The sequence below is a fragment of the Adiantum capillus-veneris genome, chromosome 3, assembly GCF_014529385.1.
Source record: "Adiantum capillus-veneris isolate H3 chromosome 3, ASM1452938v2, whole genome shotgun sequence".
Taxonomy (NCBI): domain Eukaryota; kingdom Viridiplantae; phylum Streptophyta; class Polypodiopsida; order Polypodiales; family Pteridaceae; genus Adiantum; species Adiantum capillus-veneris.
In genome coordinates this window covers 155,783,330-155,788,309 of record NC_140933.1, presented here as the reverse complement: position 1 = coordinate 155,788,309, position 4,980 = coordinate 155,783,330, and the positions used below count along the sequence as shown (strand labels likewise).

The 4,980-nt window shown below is 43.8% G+C and overlaps 1 protein-coding gene across 1 annotated transcript; it reads right to left on the bottom strand.

Moving 5' to 3' along the window:
- Window positions 1-566: 566 nt before the first annotated feature.
- Window positions 567-1,220, bottom strand: LOC147462015 (abscisic stress-ripening protein 3-like). Its single transcript, XM_086502338.1, has 2 exons — window positions 974-1,220; window positions 567-861 (listed from the first exon to the last, which is right to left on the bottom strand). Exons 1-2 carry the CDS (start codon window positions 1,112-1,114, stop codon window positions 679-681), a joined length of 324 nt encoding a protein of 107 aa, XP_086358464.1. The 5' UTR covers window positions 1,115-1,220; the 3' UTR covers window positions 567-678.
- Between the last annotated feature and the right edge of the window lie 3,760 nt (window positions 1,221-4,980).

Below are 4,980 nucleotides of genomic sequence, written 5' to 3'. Positions count from 1 at the left end.
TAAACGTCGCTATAGATGGCCTGCAAACGTCACTCTAATCGTCGCTATATAGCGACGTTTATAGCGACGCATATAGCGACTTTTATAGCGACGTCGAGGGTTATAAAAACCCAATGTATTTCCGTCGCTAACAACGTCACAAGAGCACACAAACTTTTGTAGTGTCTCAATACCCTTCACTCTAGATCCCTCCACAACCCCTGCACATAAAGTGAAATATGTACGTGTCTCACACACATCTAGATAGACACCTAGAAATAAAACGAAAAAAAAATCCATGTCTTCTTCCCCTTGGCAATTGTCACCGCCTGCCTTTTCTTTTCAAACCCATGGTGAGTATCTTCTTAGGTTTTTGCTAAAAGAGTGCATCCAAAATCGTGCCACCCTTTCTGTTAAAATTATGCATCTCATATATGTGGGGTTGATAACTATTTTTGATGCAATCTCATATGTAGGGTTGATAACGAGAATTGGAACGGAGAGCCCGCACTGTGAGTGGGAGAGGAAAGAGTGTAGGTCTAAGTCGCTGAGGGAGGGAGAGAGAGAGAGAGAGAGAGAAAAGATGGAGGGGGTAATCATATTTGGCGCATGAGTCCACTAATTGCCCGTTCTAAAATTACAAACTGAAGTCATTAAGAGCTAGTGGAGGTTGGGACATGGACAGGAGGCAGCCAATCATTAATGCTTGCTGTGGTGAGCTCCATGCTGCTGCTTCTTGGCGGCCTCCTTCGTGTGCTTGCGCTCGTGCTTCTCGTGGACCGCGAGAGTGCCTTCACCGATGGCGATGGCGGCAGCCACGTGCTCGCACACCTTGTGAGCATGGCGCTGCTCGGGGTGCTTCTTGGCCTCGTGCTTCTCGTGCTGCAGCAAACAATATACAACGACGTCAAGCGATGCTGCTAGCATGCTATATATAACTCTTAGCATTATATTCTAGTATGCTGAAAACTCATGATCAATATTAAAAGCTTACCAAAGCGAAGGCACCAGCGGTGAGAGCGCAGGCGTCGGCCGCATGCTGGCGCTGCTTGTTCTTCTTCTCCTCCGCCTTGTGGTCCACGCTCCCGGCTTTGGAGGCGTGCACAAGATTGTGTAGCTGGTGATGGCCGGTCATGATTTCTGCTAAAGAAGTGTAATTAAGCAGTGACTAGAATCGAGTGAGCGGGATGTTTAGGTGTAAGAGCAAGACGTGGTGAAAGACGGGAAATGTGCGTGCGCTGCCGTTGATATGAGTAGCGATAGCATGCAGGTGCGTGAAGGACGCTAGACCGCTTCAACTCATCGACGTCGACACGGCTTTCGACTCGACGCGCTCACGACAGCTTCCTGCCGAGGGCGGTCACCTGCACTTTGTCAAGACGAAAAGTCGTCGTCGGCCGAGGTCCCACACTCTCAGTGGGGAAATTACCAGTGCTGGAAAAAAACCTAGGTTTAATGTAATCCCACCTACAAATTTTGAGATTTACCTCTAAATTTTAAATTGAAGGTGAGAAAACCTACAAATTGTAGAGAAATTTAGTGTAATTCAATGTAAAAACCTTCAAATTTGGTCAATTATCCCTGACATTCCTTGAAATCAGTCTCGGTTGGCTTTTACAAACAAATGAAGTACTAATGGGCTGGCAGTATTTTGCGGAGTGACTTTATGAACAGATGTGCACTAAGAGAGAGAGAGAGAGAGAGAGAGAGAGAGAGAGAGAGAGAGAGAGAGAGAGAGAACTAAGAGAGGCAATGAAATGCGGCCATTGTGTTGCATTGTTTTCATTGTGTGAGCAAATGAAGCTTGAACTCGGGATTCGGCTTGCACAAACCAGTCTAGCACCCTCCCAAGACAAGGACCCTGTGTTTTATTGGCCCATTTACCGTAGAGGCTAGGTGTATGTCATGGTGTACGAGAGAGAGAGAGAGAGAGAGAGAGAGAGAGAGAGAGAGAGAGAGAGAGAGAGAGAGAGAGAGCTCAAATCTTGCCATAAACGCACGTTTCTTATTGTCGCGATCAACCAAATTTTAAAGATTAAAATTACAAACTAATGTCATATGGAGCAATTAATAAAGGTACAAAATAATTACAACTTAGAGTATTGAGTTGGGTGTGCACTATGGTGGGTGGAAGTTGGAACTTGGAAGCTAGACAAGAACCAGCCAGTCATTATTGCTTGATGTGGTGAGTGTCATGTATTGATTCTTGGTGGCCTCTTTGGCGTGCTTGCACTCGTGCTTCTCAAGGACCCCGAGCGTGTCTGCACCGATGGTGATGGAGACAACCACGTGTTCGTGCACCTTGTGACCATGGTGCTCCTCGGGGTGCTTCTTGGACTTTTGCTTCTCGTGCTGCAGCAGAGACACAATGTCATTAGGTGATGCTGCTAGAATATATAACTTAAACTCACCATAGATCTAGTATGCTGAAAAATCCTCAATAAAAGCTTACCAAAGTGAAGGCTGCACCAGCGACAAGAGCACATGCGTCAGCGGCATGCTAGCCATGATTGTGCCTCTTTGCCACCTTGTGGTCCACGTTGTTGGATTTGGAGGCATACACAAGATTTTGTAGCTGTTGATGGACAGCGGTCATGATTTCTGCTAAAGAAGTATAACTGTAATTGAGCTGGTGGAGGCTGGAAATTTCCATAGAGCAGGGGGTGGATAATATATCGAAAGAAGGGAAATGAGGTGATGAGTAGCGGTAGCAGGTGTTCAATTAGAAAAAGGCAAAATGTAGACCCGACTTTGATGCACTCATGACATCTTCCTACCAAGGACGGCCACTACGCTCACCATGTTGGCTACCAAGGTCCTACATACGCTAATGCTAAGTGGAAAAACTAATCATTCTTGGTTGAATTTTACCATGGTCCTTCAAGGTCCAGAGTGGGGGGCAAGCCATCTTGGCCCTCCATCTGGACCCATTACTAGCTGAAATATGCTCTTTCAGGTATGTCACACATCCGCCTACATAATGCTAGGGACAATTCGCAGTCAATAAGTGTTATCCAACTCAACATCTCCCATCATTGCCAATCATTGCATGGAAACTCAGTGTTCATAAAAATCCCCTGACAAAGCCACATAGAAGGTTTTGACCATCCAATCTACATGCAATGCAATGGAGTGGATGGCTAGCTTAGAACAACCTACTACATGGTGTAGCCTAAACCACAAATGACCAGTCTTTATCAACTCGGTCTCATGTAAACACAACTTGCTCTAAAAGTGTCCCTTATAGGGTGATACCATTTGGCTTGACCAATGCAGCTGCCACATTGCAAAGGCGGATGAGTCATTCACTCAAAGAATACCTAAGAAAATTCTTAGAAATCTACATGGACGACTTATGCATGCATTCTCTCCAAAGAAACTAGCACATAAAGATCCTAAAGATGATCTTTGAGAGATGCAAAAACTATCACATTTACTTAAATCCGGAGAAATGTGTCTTCATGGTAAGACAATGAAAAAATATGGATCATATTATGTCCAAGAATTGCATTTCTATAGATTTTTGAAAATATACAAGTGATTGTTTCTCTACCAAGACCAACGAAAGTTAGGGAGGTGCAAAGCCTTCATGGGCCATTGTAGTTACTGTAGAAGATTCATCTATATGAACGCATGCCAAACCTCTCTATTATTGGTTGTATTTTACACATTGAATAAAGTCACTAATCTCTCTTTGAGATTCTAGGGGTACTGACGGGCTTGCAGTATTTTGCAAAGTGACTTTATGAACAGATGTGCACTATAATGAGACAAAGAGAGACACCTAAGAGAGGTGATGAAATACGACCATTTTGTTGCCTTGTTTTCAACTATTTTTAGCAAGGAGTGTAAGTTGAGCCAGTGAGCCAATGAATCTTGAACTCGGATTTGACTTGCACAAACCAATCTACCACCCTCCCAAGATAAGGACCCTGTGTTTTTTTGGCCCCTTCACCCTACAGACTAGGTGTAAGTCATGGTCATAGAGAGAGAGAGAGAGAGAGAGAGAGAGAGAGAGAGAGAGAGAGAGAGAGAGAGAGAGAGAGAAATCAAATCTTGCCATAAATGCACGTTTTGTATTGTCGCGATCACACAAAATTTAAAGATTAAACTTACAAACTAATTTCATTTGGAGAAATTAATGAAGGTACAAAATAATTAGAACTTAGAGTATTGAGTTGGGTGTGCACTATGGTGGATGGAAGTTGGAACTTGGAAACTGGACAAGAACCAGCCAATCATTACTGCTTGATGTGGTGAGTGTCATGTACTGCTTCTTGGAAGCCTCCTTGGCTTGCTTGCACTCGTGCTTCTCAAGGACCGCGAGAGTGTCTGTACCAATGGTGATGGAGACAACCACGTGTTCGTGCACCTTGTGAGCATGGTGCTGCTCTCCGTGCTTCTTGGCCTTTTGCTTCTCGTGCTGCAGAAAAGACACAACGACATTAGGCGATGCTGCTAGAATATATAGCTTAAACTCATCATAGATCTAATATCCTGGAAAATCATCAATAAAAGCTTACCAAAGTGAAGGATGCATCGGCGACGAGAGCATAGGCGTGAACGGCATGCTAGACAAGGAAAACTAATGGAGCATATTGTGTCCAAGAATGGCATATCTTGAGATTTTGAAAATATATAAGTGAGTGTTTCTCTACCAAGACCAACAAAAGTTAAGGAGGTACAAGCCTTCATGGGCTATTGTAATTAGTGTAGAAGATTCCTCTATATGTACGCATGCCAAGCCTGTCTATGTTCTCATCACAAAGTTTGAGTGGAACAATAAATGTGAAGATTCATCTCAGCAATTAAAGTAGAGATTGAGATATTCCATGTCCAAGTCAATGAATTAGCATATGCTATTGGATGCATCATAGCATAGCGTGGAGAGAACAACACGGATTTTCCTATCTGTTACTCCAGCAGACAGCTTAATAGTGCACAAAGGAATTAAATCACGGAGAGAGAAGGGTTAGGAATGGTCTTTACGGTGAAGAAGTT